This window comes from Acanthochromis polyacanthus, chromosome 6 (assembly GCF_021347895.1).
Source record: "Acanthochromis polyacanthus isolate Apoly-LR-REF ecotype Palm Island chromosome 6, KAUST_Apoly_ChrSc, whole genome shotgun sequence".
NCBI lineage: Eukaryota > Metazoa > Chordata > Actinopteri > Pomacentridae > Acanthochromis > Acanthochromis polyacanthus.
Window position 1 is genome coordinate 34,119,086 of NC_067118.1, and position 20,777 is coordinate 34,139,862.

At 37.7% G+C, this 20,777-nt stretch overlaps 1 protein-coding gene and 1 long non-coding RNA gene across 4 annotated transcripts in view; one reads left to right on the forward strand and one right to left on the reverse strand.

Moving 5' to 3' along the window:
* Positions 1-1,889: 1,889 nt before the first annotated feature.
* The window catches only part of LOC110972768 (deoxynucleoside triphosphate triphosphohydrolase SAMHD1-like), a 126,337-nt gene continuing 107,449 nt past the window's right edge, over positions 1,890-20,777 (reverse strand). Inside the window, exons 13-17 of one of the 2 annotated variants that reach the window (XM_051949157.1) lie at positions 3,674-3,786; positions 3,257-3,289; positions 3,085-3,174; positions 2,860-2,964; positions 1,890-2,714 (exon numbers count right to left, since the gene is read on the reverse strand). In XM_051949157.1, coding sequence (XP_051805117.1) covers positions 2,550-2,714; positions 2,860-2,964; positions 3,085-3,174; positions 3,257-3,289; positions 3,674-3,786 — 506 coding nt within the window. In that variant the 3' untranslated portion in view covers positions 1,890-2,549. The remainder of the gene's footprint in view (positions 2,715-2,859; positions 2,965-3,084; positions 3,175-3,256; positions 3,290-3,673; positions 3,787-20,777) is intronic. The other variant, XM_051949155.1, reaches the window with a different exon arrangement.
* LOC127534317 (uncharacterized) lies at positions 18,596-20,412 on the forward strand. 2 transcript variants are annotated; one of them, XR_007942381.1, is made up of 3 exons: positions 18,596-18,933; positions 19,143-19,234; positions 19,995-20,412. It is a non-coding gene; the product is annotated as an uncharacterized LOC127534317 (long non-coding RNA). The 2 variants fall into 2 exon arrangements; XR_007942380.1 differs by having other exon boundaries at positions 18,596-19,234.

Consider the following 20,777-nt stretch of genomic DNA (forward strand, 5'->3'; position numbering starts at 1 on the left):
GACAAAACCTAGTGGCAATGACACAGTCTGAGTCTGACAAAGAGACCATGCCTGACTCATATCATCGCATTCTACAGAAACTTCCCCCCTAAACTTCTCCCTTTCACCCTCCTGGTTGAGTATGTGAGGACTTTGTGATCAGCTTATCTCTGCTTTGCACTCTTCGCTGGCTTGTGTCTAATTGAACTAAGGGCACTGAGATGGTTTTACTGTGAAAGCTCCTTAGAAACACTCTATGTTCTTCTTCAAATAGGTTTGTTATTGGATTTGGCCCAAACAGCCACACAGCACAAACAGTCTGTATCCATCTATGAAACTTAGGCTACATCATTTTTTTGGCTGGGATACTTTTTGCTTGTTTGTTTCTTTGTTTTAAATATCAGATATTCTTTATTTAACTATAATATACATTAGTCGCTTCACTAATGTTCTTATTTGTGTTAAACTTCAGTACAGACTTTACTGATTTTATTTCTGAAGCTGAGTGTCGAGTGTCTGGTTTATTTCCTGCATTTTGACAGCTTGATGCAGGAGCTTACTCTTTGGTTCACATATGGAGGAAGGAGCATTATTTGTTGCAATAAAGTGAAAGCACTGACACCAGAGCCCAGGATTATGTACAGGGGCATAAATCAGGACACCCTTCCATCACATACGTCCATGAAATACAGATGTGTGTTCTATATTCTGAATTTGCAGAAATCCTGCTGAAACATATGTTAGCATTTATAGTCTGTGGGTTAGCGTCACATGCAAACTTAAATAGGTGACCTCCCTAAACAAAACAGAACAGATGAGTAAATCATAGTGATGCTGGCTCAGCCAGGGTAATATCAAATAACAAAAGGTGATCAACAGGAGAAAAAAATACTTGAAAGAAATACAGAATTCCTGAGTGTCTCATTACATTCTATAACATTATATTTTTAAATGTTGCCTGAGCTTCTCTTCACCATAAACTATTGTCTCCTCCATAAAATGGCACAGAAAAGGGACAAGTTGCTTCACAACACTTCACCAGAATGCAGGAAATGAAGTGTTAGAAGCTCAAAATTTCCTGGGTTGGTGAGGATGGCCAGACTCCCTGCAAAATGTGTCCTGCAATGTTCAGATTGGCGTCAATGTTTGTTCCTGTTAATGTACTGGAATAAAAGTATGGTTATGGGTTGAACCCGGTCATGGAGAAACCAGCATTGACACCTGAAAAGATGCAGTTTTATGTACATAATTTCACATTAATTTCCAATGCAGCACAAAGCAGAAGAATTCATTTTGATCATATCAGTTTCCAAAGTGATGATGAACTCTATAAATATACCACTAAAGTCTTGCTTCCTGCCTGTTGGTATCGGCGGCACTCTGCCTATCTGCCCCTTTTCTTTAGTTTTACCTCATTGTTGTGTGTACCCTGTCTTGTTGCCTTGAGTAACTATTTCTGCTTAGTTTTTGTAGGATAAACTTGAGAGCTTTGAGTATTTTTGTATTGTTTTTGAATCAGTTTACTTTTGTTATTTGTTTTGATTGGTTGTCTCCAAACTTTTTTTTTTGTGTTCTGTGACTTTTCCATTGCTTTGTTGAATAGACTTCGTTTTTGTAAATAAAACCCATTTTTATACTTTGCCGCGCTGCCTGTTGCCTAAGTTTACACTTGGGTTCTCCGACAGCAGTGCTATATGGGAATTTTTTTTTCATTTTCTAACCCCGTTTTGTAGGCTGGAGAAACAAGGCAAATTGTCACAGACCATCTAAATATGAACACACTGGAAGGTTCTATTGAGCTTTTTTGGCTTTTAATTAACACACCCATTGCACAATAAATGTCATTTTCACATAATTGGCAAAACACAAGCTACTTGAGCTATGTGATTAACTCTACAATGACACACGACCAAGAGTAAAATAACTTTATTTGAAATAGACCACGCACCGCCAGTTAGCAGACCATTTAAATATGAACACAGTTGGAATGTTCTATTGAGCTTTCTTGGCTTTTAATCAACACACCAATTACACAATAAATATCATTTTCATGTAATCAGGAAAACACAATTTGCTTGAGCTATTTGAGTAAATTTGTGATATATAGTATAATCATAAAAACAAGAAAATAACCAAGTCAGAACTATGATAATCACTAGAACAACCTCTGATCCAAAAACATTTCTAAATCTAAATCAAATGTCTCAAAATTTCTGTCACAATCAAATCACAATTATCATTATAAAACCAAAAAACACAAAATACTTAAAATACCCACACCACAAATTAAAATTGTTTAAGGTAAATGACAGCCTTTTTAAAAATAATGAAGACCCATAACTGCGACTATGTACCAAACAAGATTGACATTTTAAGTTGGCGTGGTTGATTGTTCACAACAGAAATACCCTTTTGCACCTTTTGCATGTTTTTGGTACAAACATGATATAAAACAGCAATTCATTTATAATATGTGAGATATTCAGCTGCTGGTTGAAGTATCTTGTTGATATTATTAATCATTTTTAATAAATTAACATCAATGAGAATCAGAGCTTCTGTGATTTTTTTCACTCTACATCCTCCACTCTGTCTCCGTCCACAGGCTCATAGTCATTGTCTTCGCACCAGTTTCTAAAGGCCTCTCGGGCCTGTTGCAAGGTAATGTTCTGGGGATTCTTGCAATAAACCCGCATGATCTTCTCAGAGAAAGTTGTTGGAAGAAGCTTGGATTTCTGGGGGGAAAAAAATGATGACAAATTATGAGCCAAGGTTGTCTTACAAAGACACACACACCAGGAACAAACAACGCATGCAAGGATATTTCAGTTTGATTGAATTATTATTATTATTATTATTTGACTTTGCTGAAGTTCTGACCTGGTTTTCAGGGATCAGGAATCCTTTGGTGGGGTTATACTTGCTGTAGAAGTATGTGTGCTTGATGGGGTCCTTGTTTTTCATCCCATAGTCCAAAGTCACGATCTAACAGAGACGTATGAGAGAGAAATCTTTGTTTTATATCCATAGGAATATTATGCCTGAAGGCTGGCGTTATCCTATAATTTATGAAAGGTTCAGAGAAAAAAATTAGACTAAACTCACATAAACTTCAAAGTTGTCTGCCTGATTTTCACCCGGAAAGAGAGCCTCAGCCAATGTAGCTTTCACACTGTCAATGTCCTCCTCCCGGATCTAGAAGAGACCGCACACCTTTAATGTGATTATTGGTTGGTTAAATGTGCTTTATGATATCAAGTCATGTTTTCATTCTTACCTCTCGCATTTCTTCCTGTCCTCTTTGTTTGGGCTGAGAAAGGGTCAGAAGTAGGAGGGACATAATGGTGATTTATTCAATCTTGACTACATGATTTGAAATAAAATATCTCGTGAAATTGTGTTTGAACTGCACACAAGATACTAGCATTTTCAGAATTTCTAAATCTATTATTAAAAAGTCAAAATTGACTATTTAGTGTTATCATGGTCAAAATCAAATAGTGGCTCCAAAAGAACTGTACAGCAATGATGGGTTTCGCAATTGTCTGCATTTTAATATCGTCACAATGTCATTGCTAAAAATTACTGATAGAAAAACGCAATCTTGTTGTCACTTCAGACGTCAGTTGTCAATGTGATCGCCAGCCATCACAAACTAAATGTAATACAAACTCATGAGGACCTTACTGCACACCTTGGCTTCACCCACAAACATGTACAGGTTTCGGGAGACAATCCTCTCCAGAATCTCCCTGGCTTCCTTCGGGTCTTCAGAAGACGAGTGGAGGATTCTCTCAAACACCTGATCTACAGGGCAGGCAGAGAAATAAAATGGAAGAACAAGGAAAAGAGTCACAAATCAATCATTAGTGTTTCACAAATGAATAACTGATGCTACCCTGATAAGCATAACTGACAAAATCAAACAATATACTGTAGATATGACAAAGGCCATTTACTATGTTCACAGTTGTAATCATTTCAACAGTTTTGATGAAAGTATGAATAGTTATCACTCATTACCATTTTATAATTTGAAAAGATTGTGGTGTGATATCACCATCAAAATTATTGAGCCTTCGTTACTACAGAAACTTTGGAAAACGTAAGCAGTTGCTTCGACTCGCAATTGACCCAAATCTTTCCCCCAAACAGTGATCCTTCCAATAATAGTTCAGAAACATTGCAACATGCATGGGATCACAGTAGGATCAGCACTCAGGATCTAGAGTTTGGAGGGTGCTATATTTTTTCTAAATCAAAGAAAACCAACAACAAAGCTTTAGGAACTGGATTAAACAGTGTTTATCTGCTTCAAAATACAATAAGTTGCAGTCTTTAGGGCAGTTGGTTAATTACTACTGCAAGAAAATTATGGGAAAAGGTGACAGGTCACAATCGTGTGGTTTTGCTTAGTGATCTTGAAATATATATTCTCGGTTATCGGGACATGACAGGAAAAGTAATAGTTCAAGCGGCTCAGGGCATGGTTCTGCCCTGAGCCACCTCCAGTTGGTACAAAATGTGGCAGCTCGTTTCCTCACAAACACTCCAAGGCGTCTGCACATCACCCCAGTCCTCTTCTCCCTCCACTGGCTTCCAGTTTCTTTTAGGATTGATTTTAAAATTTTACTTTTTGTTTTTAAAGCCCTCAACGGTCTGGCGCCTATTTATTTAACGGAACTTCTCTCCGTCTGAAACCCAAACAGGGAGTTAAGGTCCTCTAACCAGCTGTTTCTGGAAGTCCCTGGGGCCAGATATAAACACTGGGGGGATCGAGCCTTTTCAGTTTCTGGGCCAAGACTCTGGAACAAACTGCCCCCTGACATTTGCACCATCACTGACTTTGGCTTGTTCAAAGCACGGCTAAAAAGTATCTTTTCAGACTCGCATTTAACACACAGTAATGTGGTGACATTTTGTTTTATTTCATTCTACTTTATCTTATTTTATTTTATCTTATTTTATGTGATTTTATGTGATTTTATTTTCCTGATATGTTCTATTGTTGCTTTCTTTTAATCTGCTTTTATTTCTTATTTTATTGTTTGTTTTTAACTGGGAAGCACTTTGGTCACCATGAGTGTTGTAAAGTGCTCTATAAATACATTTTGATTGATTGATTGATTGATTGATTGATTGATTGATTGATTGATTGATGCTGTTATTTAAAATTATTCTTTTATACAATGACTGAATTAGGCCACTCAAGGTTCTGTTTCTCAAGAATGTTTCCAGCACCTTGATGAATCTGAACCATGAAGAATTAAGGCAGTTCTGAAGGCACAGGAGGAGTCCAACCTGGTCCTAACAAGGTGCACTTGATAAAGTGGCTGTGGCTGCTGAGTGTATAATGTATTTTAAACATGACACAAATGGCATCTACTGACCTGTCAGCTTGGTGTAGGCCTCCATGTCATTTTTGGCTTCGGACAGTTTAAGCCTCTTCCCTCCTGAGCCTTCAATCTCAATGTGTTCATCTGCTTTCAAGAAGGCATCACTGATCCTGAATAACAAATTCAACTTATTGTCACTTTTGGGAACATTTTGGTACATAGTAGCTATATAATAGAGAGAATCATAAAGCCAATTCAAAAAACTACATCAGACAGGAGGTAATACTAAATGTTGTAGGACACTGGCATGAAAGGGTAGATACTCACATAATCTGTATGTTATTGTTTGTTTTGTGCTGATAGGCTCTTCTGTGGAGACAGTTCCTTGTGTGGAACATGTCATACAGATTGCCCACCTCCTGATGAGAATATTGCCTTTAGTGTAGTCATAAGTAATCAGACAGAATAGTTGTAGTTTGAAAGCAGATAGAAAGCAGGAGTTAATACCTTGTCTCTGGAGCAGATGTGCTTGATGTGCTTCTTGGGCTTCTTGGGCTTCTTGGACTTCTTGTCATAAACTTTACACACCCTGGCAAGCTTGATGAAGCGCTTATGGTCAAAGTTGCTCTGCATGCCCAGGTGGTGGGCATCCCTGAGATCAAGTGAAGACATATAGGAATAAAGATACAAATGTTCAGTTGAACTTGAGATTGTTGAACATAGTAAAACTAATTGGGGTAAAACTGCAATTGTTCAGTGGAAGTAATACACAGTAGTACTTCATTTTACATCAAAAGATTCTACAGTAAAGCAAAATCCACCTGGCAAAGTAGTCAAACTTGTCCACATCAATTCCATTCAGCTTGTTTGCCACAATTTCATAGAGGAAGGACTTCTTCTCTGTCCGACCCTCATATGGCCACTGTGGGAATCAACATCAGAGAAGTGGCATTAAGGATTTACTTGTGCAGCAAAAATGATATTGACAGATTTAAAAAAATTCACATAAGAACTTGACTGATGTCTCGACCTCAGCTTCATTATTGCTCAGGGGTTTTCCTTGAATCATCTCTTTGATGAACTTCAGGTCATTTTTTTTTTCTCCGTATGGATCCAGACCATACAGCTCCATCAGTGGCTTTAAACCATTGTCCTCCACTAGGTGGTCAAACATGAGTAAAGAGGCATCCTCATGCTGTAAAACACACAGATTCATTAATGTTTTAAAGGGGAAGGCTTGAGTAGAAGATTGACTAAGACATGACTGAATGTAAATATCAGTTTTACTTTTCATGTTTGCCATGATGTTTGGTGGGTGTGTAGCTATAACTCAGGCAATGACTTTGTGTACTGTGGAGCAGTGCTACTCTCTGCTCTTCCTTTAACAGATCTTTAACCTCTTCACCTCTGAAACCCCAACTTTTGGATGATCCATTTTGCCTTCAAAAGCATTTCAAGGTTTCAGGCTTCTGTTGTGAGACCAAGTGACAGTACCTCCAAGTCTGTTTCTCTCAATGATCTTTACAAAGTCTGTCTTAAGTCCCTGAAAACTGCTTTGTGACGCAGATGATACAATTTTGTTGTCAGTGTGTGTAGTTCATGTTCATTTTTGTTGATCAAATCTGAGTACAGGAACATCTGTTACTACAGGTATAGTTTTGGGATTCAAGTCAGAATTTTCTGTTATTATTACAATGATCAACACAAATGTCTATACTTGTAAGCCATATGCATCAAATTCACCTTCTTTTTGTGCTCAATGTATGTACATATTTTGCAAACAACAAATGTCCATCTGTCTGATAATGGTTATATTTCTATTTTTATGTCAATATTTCAACATCTGAGTCCTCGAAGTTCTAAAGAATTATAAAAGAACAAGAACTTAGTTTCTGTAAATATTTCCGACACATACAGAGTTAGAAAAGTTTCCCTCTGCTTCCATGACAAGCAAAGGCACAATCTACTACTGTTAGTCAAAGCTCATATTTAATTGATAAAAATGAGAGTGGTATTGATCCCACTGACAGAAAATCAATGAGTATACTTCTTAAATGCTGGAGTATTCCTTTGAGTTTTTAAATTAATTGGACCTCCACTATTTTCACATATAAAGGATAAGTCTGCAGGCCACAGGAAGTGCTCCTCAGCATGAATCTTCTGTGGTTCAACAGGAGGTTTGAGAAATCTGAGAAAACAACCCTGACAAAGTCAGTGCATCAGGAGAGTGGCTTGTACCACTGAAAAAAGGACAGCAGAGATGATCTGTGTTTTAATCAGTGTTCAATGAGGAATGAGGCATGCTGTATGCCAGCCCGATCTCACAAGGATTCGTGAAACTGTCACGTAAGTTAATCTATGGGTTTCGTGCGCACCAACACGATTTTGACATGTTTTTCGTGTCGCTCACAACGACATTCACACCAATGTATTTTAAGCGGAGGACTTTTCATGCCACTCAGAATGTATTTCAAACGAATGGGTATATTATATTTTTAATGTAAAAGCGTTGCGAATCCAACGCTATATTTTGCATTACATCGTCCCTAACCCTAACCCTAACCCTAACCCGGTGGTACACGTACTAATTTGCATAGGAATTTAAAGAATGTCCGAAGGCTGCAAACGCGATTATACAAACACTATACGCCGATGGAAAGCTTAGATTCTCATGAATCCGCCGGTATAAACCACTTTCAGATGTGATTACCACAGCGGGTGAGAAAAACATTGGTTTGCATTTCGTTGTGAGCAACACGAAAAGCATTTCGTTGTGAGGCACACGAAAAACATGACAAAATCATGTTGGTGCGCACGAAACCCATAGATTAATTTACGTGACAGTTTCACGAATCCCTGTGAGACCGGGTTGTGTATGCAAGGTTGATTCATAAGCTGTGATTTTCACCATGACATCTATACATGAACTTGTTTATGTCTTTAATTTGTATACAGCTATGTTGTTTTTTTAAGACATGGTCTTGGATATGTTTTTTTTTTAAAGGCCTTTTCTTGGCTTTATTTGACAGACGAAGTGAGTGAGAGACAGGAAATGGGGGAGTAGAGTGGGGGAAAGACATGCAGCAAAGGGCCGCGAGTGGGAATTGAACCCGGGCCACTACGTCGGAGACCAGCCCCGAAACATGGTTCACCTGCTTAACCCATTGAGCTATACAGGCGACCCTGGATATGTTTTTTTAAACATGCTTCAGTTTTGTGGTTGACTATTATGTCATACATCATCAACAGTAGAAGTAGTTCAGTTTTTCTTACCTTCCATTGTTCTTCAGGGCGTGCTTTGGGGATGAAAATTCCATCATACAGATGAGAAAAGGGACCATGTCCTAGATGGAGAAAGAAACATGAAAGAACCTCCTGGTGATTATGTGTGAACTGCAGGGTGATTGTGTCCTATCAGACATGTTTTATTTTAAACAAATTAATATTGCCAGCAAGCCTGTGCCCCAAATTACCGGTTTATCTTAAACTATTTGCTTGTATTTGACTTATTTTTATCTGTTCCCATTTTCTTTAATTGTTTTCTGCTACAACGTCAGTATTTCTCCATGATGTTTTGATGAAGACGGTACATGAGACTATGTTGTTTTCAGCAGTACAAACAAATACTGGTAGACATGTGAGTACAGTCCCAAACACAATGACAAATTTCAATTGAATTTCCAGAAACAAGTAACTACATTTTAACAATAACTCAAAGTGACTATCATTGGTAAGTGTTCAAAATATTGACTTATTGTTGATGAAGCTATTAGGTGACAGGGAGTGACCCAATACATGAAAAATCATTTACATGTGTACAAGTATGTGCAGCACTGTCTTCCAGGAAAAATAAATGAAAATTACAATATCAACCCATTGTTTTTATTTTCTATATATTTGTTGCCTGATGCATTCCTTGGCATTAGAACAAAATGCCGTTTGCAAAAAATCATTTCACTTTCATATTCACGCTGACTAACACACATCAAATACCATCAAAATATGAAACAGGTATTACAGGAAAGGTGTGTATCACTTACCGAGGTCATGGCAAAGACCTGCAATCTCCACACAGAGGATGTCTCTGTCTTTGATTTTCAGTTCTGGCTGCTTTGAACTCAGAGCTCTTGCAAGCTGTCCTGCCAAGTGGGCCACGCTGTGTCATCAAATACAGCATACACACATCAATTTGTTTACTTGTTTTAGAATAGAATAGAATGCCATTTATTGTCACTATACACAAGTACAATGAGATTTAGAGCATCTCCATCAGTGCAAGATACATGTAATAAAAATCACAAAAAAGGATAAGTTAAAACAGTTAAAAAGAATAAAAGTGCATGGTCAGTGTGATATTATGGTTTTCATGTGGTGTTACACTACAAACTGATCATTACCTTAATTTAGATTGTGACTGATGTAGCACACATTTAAGTGAATCTGGTGGAAAACTTGCTGACGTACCCGACTGAGTGCTCAAAGCGGTTGTGGGAGGCTCCTGGGTAAACAAAATAGGCTCCTCCAAGCTGCTTTATGTGTCGTAGTCTTTGAAACTGAGGTGTGTCCATGATTTTGATGAGAAGTGGGTGTAACTCCATCAGACCATGGATGGGATCATTTATCACCTGTTGGAGGAGAATAGGACAGCAAATCAGACACACCCAGCAAGAATATTTCCCAAAGATTACACTATTTTCATCGAGATAAAACAGAAAAAAATAAAGAAAAAAATACAAATTTGCATGTTGACTGTCAAAAACAGACCAAACTGAACACAATATCATATAAAAAATCTGTGCCTTTCCAAATATTAATTTATTCCTTTTCAATGTGTAACCATAAATAACACGGTTTAACTGTAATTGAATCAGCATAAAATGCAAAAAATGCAAAAAATTCTTATAATCTCTCATTATCCCTGAGAGAGCATGGAGAACGGACCAGTACGGGCCAGAATTTGATGGTAAATCACACGGTGTAGATCTACTTTTCTTCACATCAGACAGGTGAGCTGGCACACACAGAAAAGTAGTTCAGTTTGCAGCTGTTAAGGACTATTTCCTCTTCATTACAAACCTGCAGCATCTGACAAGATTCAGCAAAGTCTGCAAACACAGAGACCTGTATGCATTTACTCACAGAGCAGCAGCAGTTACTTCTATAATTTGTATTAATGAATAATTAACCCAGGGGCTGCACAGTGGTGTGGTGGTTAGCACTTTTGCCTTGCAGCAAGACGGTCCCCGCTTCAAATCCTGGGCTGGGCCTGGGATCTTTCTGCATGGGGTTTGCATGTTCTCCCTGTGCATGTGTGGGTTTTCTCCGGGCACTCCGGCTTCCTCCCACAGTCCAAAAATATGCTGAGGTTAATTGGCTATTCTAAAATTGTCCTTAGGTGTGAATGTGAGTGTGATTGTTTTTCTATATATGTAGCCCTGTGACAGACTGGTGACCTGTCCAGGGTGTCCCCTGCCTTCGCCCGATTCAGCTGGGATAGGCTCCAGCACCCCCACGACCCAAGTGAGGATAAAGTGGTGTATAGAGAATGGATGGATGGATGGACGGATGGATGGAATAATTTACCTAGACAGGGAGAAACAACCAAACAGGATCTCGGGACAAGTCACACTGTCAGACAGCTGTCACAGAGTTAAAGTCTATCAGTTGCTGTTTATTGTTTTGCCACATTGCAGCCATCCTCAGGTCAAGTCCTGACCTTTCAGTTTCAGTGTGAAAGAACTCATAAATAAGCTTGGCTATCAGTTAATTAGACACTTTGATCAGTTGCTATTAGTTTAGTTTTAGTCTGTTATTGTTGTTTCTCATATGTCCCTTGGTGTCTCACTTGAAAGACAAATGTAACGTTACAATACTGACACTTTAACAGATTGATGAAGCTAGCAATGTTCCATATCTCCTGTCTGAAAACGAGTTTAGATTCATGTAAAGTCACCTTGCTTGGACTTTTTTTCTCCAGGTACTTAATGACAGCATTGCTGATTGTTAGACGATCACCACGCTTCCTGAAGATAAAAAAAAGAGCACAGCAGAGAGTTAATGAACTAAATGAACTGAGAAAGCAGCTTGCTTTAATGTGAACACACTTACTCTATGCCGATTTCCTCCAAACGATCAAGATTTTGCAGATCAACACCAGTGATTTTATTTTCTGTGTGAAAGAGCAAATAGATACTCACAGTCTTGGTATTCATGACGTTCATAATGAAAAGCGTCTGTATAATTTATCATTAACAACCATGATTGACAAGACATCAGCACAGGGCAAGTTTTAAGTCAAAGCAGTTGTTATCTGACTAAGTTAACCAAAATTAGATATCAAACCTAAAAACCAACCTTCAAATAGTTCATTCCATTCTTCAAGTCCTTCTTCCTCCAAGAAGTCCTGCATTTCCTTCTCTCCCCAGTCTTTGATTTCCTTTTTCTCCATTGACATTGTCGTAAGTCTTCAGTGTTGATATTACAAGTGGTCGGTAAATATTTCAGAATACTGAAGCTGTTCAGCGCTTGCTTACTTACTAAAAGACACAGAGGGTTCGAACAAGATCAGCCTTTTATGCTCAGCAACAACACACCCTCAGCTTAGCCACTACCTCCAGAGGGAGAGTAAAACCCTGCATATCATTTGCATGATACAGGTAAAAATGAAAGGTGTATAGTTGAGATTCAAATGAAGACAAAGTTTGAATATGAGTGTGGTCCAACCTTTGAGTACTGAATATCCCTGTATTCCTTTAAAAATGTGGTATTGACAACTGAGTTGCCAAATTGCATTTGTTGTTTGAATTTTGGTCAGACCTCTGAACATGAGCTGGTGTGGGAGCTCTGTCCTTCAGCTGGAATATTCACTCTGCATTTCTCTTCTTTATTATTGATGATGGACAAATACATGACTGTGTTGCAGCTGTGACGCAAGTTTGCAGTCTGTCTGATCCATAAATGTCTGTAAACATGATGCTCACATTAACCACTCTGATCAATCGTCAACAGGAAACAGAAAGGCTGACAAAGTAACTAACAGCACAAACAACACAGGAAAGTTCATTTTTGTTTCCAGCTCTCACAATCAGCTGAACCGACACCATAGATACCTATGGCTGATCTATAAGATCTACTCAGCAGAACTAGCAGCTGGTGCTTAGTTTCACCCATATTTAAATATGGGTTTCTACAAATATCTGTTTCTTTAAAGCAATGTTGACACATAGATTGACTATGTGTCAAAAAGGGAGACAAATATTTTACAGAAATAAACAGATATTTTTGCTGAATTCTGCCTCACTATTGGCTGAAAAAGGAAGAACCAATTTGGCCAAAATATATTTAAAGGGAGAGCAGATGGAGAGTGTTGCTCTGAAAATGGTGTTATGATCTAGAATTAAAGTAATTTTTGACAGTCTAAGTGCTTACAGTATTTTTCTTGAAACACACTGAGCTGTTTTCCTGAACATTAATATGGTTCTGATCATGTTGATCACGTTCAAACTAAGGTCTGTGTCAAGCCCAAATGGAATTTGTTTACATGACCATTCCATCTGATGTAGTTGTGGCTGCTTCTGACCACGGACCAAATGTGAAATGTGTGTTTGTGCAAATCCTGTCCCCTGTGCTTTATAATAATAACAAACAGGTAAGGGAAGCCTTGCTAAGGACCCCAGAGCCACGGGCTACAGTATGTCTGATGCTAGTGCCAACAGAAACAGCAGTTCAGATCACAGGAAAGGCTTCATGGTTCCATGCTAGTAACTGCAAGCTCATTCCAGAACCTGACAATGACATGGCCACAAATGCCAACAAGAGACAAGGAGGCGAGGATCTAAACCAGGAGAGGAAAGTGGGTGGCCAGGGTCGAAGTATTTCCTTCGAAGCAGAACTGATTTGACCACTCTGTTGTTGGGGAAGGTGATGGCGGCTTTCTGCATCACTGCTTTGTGTGACTCTGACGCTCTTTCCTGTTCACTCCTCACATCAGTGGATCCATTATGGATGATGATGATGGGGCTCAGAGATCCCACTTGATCCTCTGACATCAAGTCTCTGGGATTTTGGGTGATTGGACACTGAATTTAGGCCACTTTATGAGCTTGGGATTTTTTTTTCTTCATTTCGGAATTTGTCATTGGAGTGTATGAGGATTACAGTCTCTCTGCTCTCAAATGTCTCTCTTCTGTGCTGATCTGTAGGGGTGTGGGATGGTATTAGTTTATAGATGAGATGTGAGGCTGTAATTTGTGAACTGATAAAGGAGTACAATAAATGCAAGAGAATGCAGACAGCAAAGTACTGGAGTGCACAATCAGGAGTCTCGAGGCATTAAAATGATGACACAGAGTTGGTGTGATAGTAGAGAGATAAATGGAAACATTAACTAAGATGACACGTGGAATATCTCTGGTCATGAGACATAAAACATTCCTTAACAGTAGTTTGTCCAGTGTGGTAACATTTGTTCTAAATGAAAGCGACAAGCTCTTTTCAAAACAGCTGATGGTGCCAAGACATATACCTCATCCATTCATAAACCAAAACAGCAGGACCTACCCATACAACACCATTTCCCCTGAGTCATCGCGGAACAAGATTTTTGTCATTTCATATGGCGTCTTCCTCATTCTCGTCTCCTGTCTTTTGACATCTTCAAGGCAAATGTTGCACCAGAGCATGTAGTTATCACGCTGCTATCAGTTTACAAAAAAAAACCACATATCAAAAACCTACCATACAAAAACAAGAAAACAGCTGTTTTACTAACGTAGTGTATTTTGCAGAAAAGTGCATGAAAACAAACATATTATATCCTGTTTGTATGGAAGCGAATGTGACTCAAAACTCAAATGCAAAAGCATTAGCAGAAATGCTTTTGCATTTCAAAGTCATGGCTGCACTTTTTGACTCAAAAATGAAATTAAAAAGGGATATTCCAAAATGCAATTTCATTTTCTTCTTCAACACTGCTGATTCTGTGACTAAATGAAAAAGCAAAAGCAAACTCAGAAATGCTTTTTCATTTTCAAAACATTCACCAGCAAAAAGGTAACAAAATTCAATTTGAAATGTAAAATTCGAAAATGCAAAAGCATTAGCAGAAATGCTTTTGCATTTCAAAGTCATGGCTGCACTATTTGACTCAAAACTAAAATTAAAAAGCAATATTCCAAAATGCAATTTCATTTTCTTCTTCAACACTTATGAAGGTAAATTTGTTTCTTTATTCTTCAATCAAAAAAAAAGTTGCTCCAATCGCAAAACATGTTTTCAATCAGAAAAAACTTCACTTCAATCAAAAAAAAACATTTTCAATCAAAGAAAAAACTTGTTCAAACGCAAAAAAAAATTTGACACCCAAAAAATTGCATATAAACACGTTTTTTCTTTGATAGAATTTTTTTTGTTGTTGAAAATACATTTTTTGATTGAAGTCATATTTTTGGATTTGAGCCATATTATGGGTAGGACATTTGTTTCTTTATTACTCAATGAAAACAAAAGCAGCCCCAACCTCAAAAAATGTTTCCAATAAAAAAAAGGTCACTTCAATAATAATAAAAAAAATTCAAAGAAAAAAACGTTTTCCCAATAGAAAAAAATATTTGAGACTAAAAAACAAATGCATTCGAACACGTTTTTTCTTTGATTGAAATTTTTTCATTATTGAATTCAGTTTTTATTTGACTGAAAATATATTTTCTGATTGAAGTCATATTTTTGGATTTGAGCCATAAAATGAGTAGGACGTTTGTTTCTTTATTACTCAATCACAAAAGATATAACTTTAATCAAAAAATATTTTCAATCAAAGCAAAAAAAAAAAAAGTGTTTGGAGTGTTTCGACTTTGTTTTGGCATTCAAACACCTTTTTTTCCGATCGAAGTGAAAAAAGTTTTGAAGCCTGTTTTTGCGATTGAATCATTTTGATACAAACATCCCACAGTGGGCGGATGCTTTTCCATTGGTCAGGCATGTTTGAGTGACAGGTGTCCACAACAATGACGAATCTCTCTCCAGAAGAAGCTAGAAGCGAGCTACTTGCGTGCGGGGAAGTCAGTCTTTTCTATAGTCGTATGTTTGTGCAGCTGACACTGCATCTGTGGTTGCAGGTGCAGGCCACTCCTTATTCCACCACCAGCTGCAGCTGCATTGTAGTATCCACAATACTTTATTTACTGTGAGTACAATGCCCTCAGCACACTTTATATTATAGGCTATATAACCACTGTTAAGCACGTTATATTAACGCAGTTGATTAATATCTCATTGCAGGCATCCAATGGCACAACAGTAATTAGTGAGGTTAAGGGATAGATTGGGCTCTGTCATCAACAGAGTACCTATTGATTTGGAGTACCTCCTGTTTGTATGCAATCAAGAGTTGCAGTTTGCTTGAGCTGGTGCACAATATTTGGAAGTTCCTGCAGAGCTGGTTGATGGTCTGCAAGAACTGACTCCAGTGCTCAGCTCACATCTAGCACAGGATACTGTTCCTCCCATGCTTGCCTTAATGGCTCTGACTTTCTGATCTAACTCATCTGAAATGTCAGAATAGCATGATCTGACTGACGTGTCATGTTCCTTCATCCTTCTGTAGATGGTCGATCGTGAAATGCCATGCATTTCTGCTAAACGACCCAGTGGTAAGGAGGTATCCAGCAACATCTGCAGAGAGTCGCGACTTATCTGTAATTCCGGCCATCCTACTTTCCCTGTCCAACATGTGGTGGCTATATCGTTGTAGAGTGGAGGAACAGTATCCTGTACTAGATGTGAGCTGAGTACTGCAGTGTAATATGCAATGAGATATTAATCCACTGCGCAAGCTGCTGTCAATTCCAGCCATTTTCAGTACAAAAAATCGCTAATATTCTATTTGTAAATAAAAATATGACGAGAAATACAGGGAATATTGGACGCGCATTGCGAGGTGCATTTCCTCGAAAACGACCTATTCGTGGATAATATGCCGACTTCAAGACATGTTTTGGAAAAAAATATTTTACTGGCTTGTTTCGTCTGGATGTCCAAGGTTGGATTATGGCTGTTTTTTGTGGAATATTTTCATCTGTGTGTAATAATGAACCCGGAAATGTGAGTCGCGCTGTGTACGTTGAAGCCGTGTACAGATAATGGATGGATGGATATTCGTTTTTGTCGGACAAATGTGTTTATATTACCCGCTGTGGAAATCACATCTGAAAGTGGTTTATACTGGCGGATTCATGAGAATCTAAGCTTTCCATCGGTGTATAGTGTTTGTATAATCGCGTTTGCAGTTTCAGACATTTAGCAAATTGCTTATGCAGATCTCAAAGTGTACCGCGGGCGGGACACTGAAGCGCAACCAGGGGTGAAAGTAGTTTTATATTCTTGCCGGAACTATTAGTAATAATTCCGGACCGTTCCGGTTTACTTTCACCCCATTCCGTCGATGCTAACCATTGTAAATCCTGTTGAAAGTTTTTCAGCCAATCACAAGAACGTGTGGAATTTCAGGTGTAATTTATTGCTCGCCCCAGTGCAATAAATGAAGCGCACCTATTTGCTATTGGCTGCTACTGGCCATAACAATCGCTGTGTTACGGAAGTAGACCAATGGAAAAGCATCCGCCCACTGTGGGATGTTTGTGTCAAAATGATTCAATCGCAAAAACAGGCTTCAAAACTTTTTTCACTTCGATCGGAAAAAAAGGTGTTTGAATGCCAAAACAAAGTCGAAACACTCCAAACACTTTTTTTTTTTTTTGCTTTGATTGAAATTTTTTTTTGATTAAAGTTATATCTTTTGTGATTGAGTAATAAAGAAACAAACGTCCTACTCATTTTATGGCTCAAATCCAAAAATATGACTTCAATCAGAAAATATATTTTCAGTCAAATAACAACTGAATTCAATAATGAAAAAATTTCAATCAAAGAAAAAACGTGTTCGAATGCATTTGTTTTTTAGTCTCAAATATTTTTTCTATTGGGAAAACATTTTTTTTCTTTGATTGAATTTTTTTTATTATTATTGAAGTGACCTTTTTTTTATTGGAAACATTTTTTGAGGTTGGGGCTGCTTTTGTTTTCATTGAGTAATAAAGAAACAAATGTCCTACCCATAATATGGCTCAAATCCAAAAATATGACTTCAATCAAAAAATGTATTTTCAACAACAAAAAAAATTCTATCAAAGAAAAAACGTGTTTATATGCAATTTTTTGAGTCTCAAATATTTTTTTTTGCGTTTGAACAAGTTTTTTCTTTGATTGAAAACTTTTCTTTGATTGAAGTGAAGTTTTTTCTGATTGAAAACATGTTTTGCAATTGGAGCAACTTTTTTTGATTGAAGAATAAAGAAACAAATTTACCTTCATAAACACTGCTCATTCTGTGACTAAATGAAAAAGCAAAAGCAAACTCAGAAATGCTTTTTCATTTTTGTGTTCGCCCCGCAAAAAGTGTCTCATAATTCAAATGCAAATGCAATCTCAAGTGGTGGGTTCTTGAATGCACCAAGAAGCTGGATGCCAACCGCCGTAAAACAAGAAGAAGAAGAAGAAGAAGATCTCAAGTGGCGCAGGAAAGTGACATCACGGACCCCCCCTCGTTCTGGCCCCTTCTGCATTTTACGGCATTTTAAACAATGCCGGCTCATTGCGCTGCATTTAATTGCACACTACGTCGAACGTTGGAGACAAGGAAACTTGGAATAACTTTCCATAGGTAAGAATTTTTTTTGGTTAATTTTTCATTGTTAAATCTTGTTCAGTCTATGAGAGCTAACCAGTTAGCTGCTAGCAAAACACTAACGCAAGCTCACAGCTGGACAACCAAACACCAGACGATTATTAGTAGCTGTAGTATAGCTGTACAAGCAGTAGTAGTAATACCAAAAGTACACGCAGCAGTAATAGTAATACCAAAAGTTCAAGCAGCAGTAGTAGTATAAATAGCCGTTAGAGTAGTAGAAGTGTCAGCATTTGTAATAGTATTACAAGTTGTAGTAGCAGTGACAGTATCAGCAGCAGTAATTGGTGTATTACTACTACTACTAGTAGTCGCATTACTATTAATACCACCAATACTACCAATAGTAGTTATAAAGCCTAACTCATATATATATATATATATATATATATATATATATATATATATATATATATATATATATATATATATATATATATATATATATATATATATATATATATACATATACATATATATATATATATTAGCATCTATGTTCTTCCTCCAAACCCATTTTATGATTGGGATTTCAGGCAATTCACCCTTTGTCAGCCCTCTGATTGGTTCCTGGCTCGACCAATCAGAAAAATCCTTCGCCGTTGCCCAACTTCCGGTTGGACATTTGGCCTCGGCTCTATCACAACATCACAACAACTGAACAAGAGTAGATTTAAAATGGTTAAACGGTGTGCATGGGGGACTTGTAAAAGTGACTCTCGCTATCCTGAGAGAAGCCCAGGAGTATATTTTATCCCATTCCCGAAACCGAAAGTACATTACGAAAAATGTTTACTTTGGATACGTTTATGCGGACGTCCGCACTGGCAGCTAAATCCGTCCAAAATAACGAAATACACGTACATCTGCTCTGAGGTAAGTTGGCACATTATTCTTTACAGTAGTAATGTCACAATTTAAGAGCTAATGTTAGTGGTTGTACTTAGGTTTTATAGGCATTTATTTCCTTCTGCTAGCCAAAATTGGCATTATAGCTGTCGTAGCCACTAGCTGTCATAGCATGATTGTGTTCGCATGCCAAGATGATGCCATTCTGTAACATCTGTTTATATTTTTTATGAAAGCACTTTGTTGATGGGGCACCAAGTGATCGATACCCAAACCCCGTGGATGCAACAGGAAAGTCTGTTAAGCCTTGCAGACTTAACCCCAAAAGGTAACGCTTGTAAAACAAAAGTGCTTAATTATATTTTATACCTTATGTACTAATTCTTGCTGCATTGTCATGTCTCTGTAATGTTTATTATGATAGTACTTATCAGAGTGCTTGTGAAGGCTCTCAGTCGTACAGGAAGGATCCATTGTAGGAAGGATGTCAGTCGTCATCTGTACTAGTAGGAAACGTCCAGACTCCTTCCTACAAGTACAGATGACGACTGAAGAAACCCTTCGTACTTATCAGAGTGCTTATCTATTAAGGATAAGACAGCTCTTTTGCCTGTTGAGATAAGAATGAAAGATTTTTTTAAAAATATATTTTCTATTGTTATATTTTAAAATACTGTAGTTATGTTATGATAGCAGATGTGATTGTGAAACATCATGTATGGGCTCAAAAATAGTCACTACTTCAGATTAATGAGAACTTCTTCCAAATGAGCTCTCAGCAGCTGTGGGATTCTACAACGGTGTCCCAAAACTACATGCATTGACTGACCACCTTTATAATACCAAATCCCCAAGTTTTTACCCAAATTGATCCTATTGGAAAACAGGCATTTGACGCAGAGAATTATAAAAAAAAAAAAAAAGAAAAAAAACTGTATCAACAAATTTTATTCTTACAAAGAACAATCCTACAGAATTGATTTTTTATTTCCCATGTACGATGGTTATATGGTATATACATAACACTATTTTTACTCTTGCGGTAACATCACACCTCATATCAGAATATATGTATTCTTAATTTTTAGACAAAGGCTGCATCAGCAGAGTGAGAGCGGCAGTTTGGCAAGCCCAGGTCATACCATGGCTGAAGATACAGCACAGACCAGTAACGTGGCAGAAGAAGACGCACAGCAAAGCAGCATAGCAGAAGAGAAAGAAGAGATTGGCAGCGGCGCAGAAGAGACAGAAGAGACGAAAGAGATTGGCAGCAGGGCAGAAGAGAGAACAAACCCAGGAGAGACCTGTTACACTGCAGAAGACACAGCACAGCCCAACACAGTCGGACACATGTCAGAAAACGCTCAGTATCTGTCATTTTTATATGTTTCCTGTGGATGTAGGATATGAAAAAAGAAAAGTCAGTTCAGAAACATTTTTATGCAATACATTTGTATTTACATTTGTATACTTGTTTAATGCAATTAAAGTAATTGATTCATTTTATCACTGTTCTTTAATAGTCTACAAGGATCTTTTACTTGTTCATTCATCAGATTGTTCACGGTTATTACATTGATATTTTTGGTTTACCTCTTCATATGCCTCAAAGTGACCTTTCTCTTTCTTTTAAGTTTGGCTTTCAATGGCTTAATGTGTGACACAGGTTCATTCCCTATTGTTTTTCCACGTGGTTTGTGCCACATTTGTGGCATACTAGTGCAGGATAGTGGATTTGAGACCTCTTTTTGACCACGCTGAAGATCCAATGTGTACATTAATCCAACAATATGGGAACAGTAACCAGCAGACCTGAAAATATAAGCACATTTTTGCATAATAATGAATATATAACATATGCCTAGCTAGTG